This window comes from Octopus bimaculoides, chromosome 29 (assembly GCF_001194135.2).
Source record: "Octopus bimaculoides isolate UCB-OBI-ISO-001 chromosome 29, ASM119413v2, whole genome shotgun sequence".
Taxonomy (NCBI): Eukaryota; Metazoa; Mollusca; class Cephalopoda; order Octopoda; family Octopodidae; genus Octopus; species Octopus bimaculoides.
The window spans coordinates 11,206,135-11,206,769 of record NC_069009.1 but is presented as its reverse complement, the minus strand read 5'-3'; the positions used below and the strand labels follow the sequence as shown (position 1 = coordinate 11,206,769).

The window sequence follows — 635 nt, the reverse complement described above, 5'->3', positions numbered from 1 at the left end:
GATTATCATCTTAGATATCTATTCATGTACTATTAGCGCTGATGGTTGTTGCTGTAGTTGTTTTTGTTGTTATTGTTTTTCTTTTCCTTCTTCTCCTTCTACTACTTGCCTTCCTCTCCCTCTACTTCTTTTTCTTCTCATTCTTATTCATCTCTCTTTTTATTGTTTTATTATTTTCTCTTCTCGCATTCACATTCTTTTTCAGCTTGATCCAATTTTCTGATAAGATTTACAAATTTTATTTTCATACTCCTTACGTTCTCTCTCAAATCTTTCTTATTCTCCTTTTGGCCTTTATGAATGTGTCCGAGTGTGGACGAGCGGATATTCACGTTGATAGGAATACGTTTGGTTGTTTCAGCCATCTTAATTTGAACATATATTTGTGTACCTCGCTCTCTCACTCTAAACTTCCTGCTATATCGTTCTCTCCTCTCTCTTTGCATATACATTTATATTTTCTTCTTCTTCTGCTGCTGCTGCTTCTTCTTCTTCTTCTTCTTCTTCTTCTTCTTCTTCTTCTTCTTCTTCTTCTTCTTCTTCTTCTTCTTCTTCTTCTTCTTCTTCTGCTGCTGCTGCTGCTTCTTCTTCTTCTTCTTCTTCTTCTTCTTCTTCTTCTTCTTCTACAATAACTA

At 35.0% G+C, this 635-nt stretch overlaps 1 protein-coding gene across 1 annotated transcript in view; it reads left to right on the top strand.

The window, feature by feature from the left end:
• The window catches only part of LOC106871602 (leucine-rich repeat-containing G-protein coupled receptor 4-like), a 61,891-nt gene that overhangs the window by 480 nt on the left and 60,776 nt on the right, over positions 1 to 635 (top strand). Inside the window, exon 2 of the mRNA XM_052977856.1 lies at positions 206 to 346. Within this exon, the coding sequence (XP_052833816.1) occupies positions 206 to 346 (141 nt within the window). The remainder of the gene's footprint in view (positions 1 to 205; positions 347 to 635) is intronic.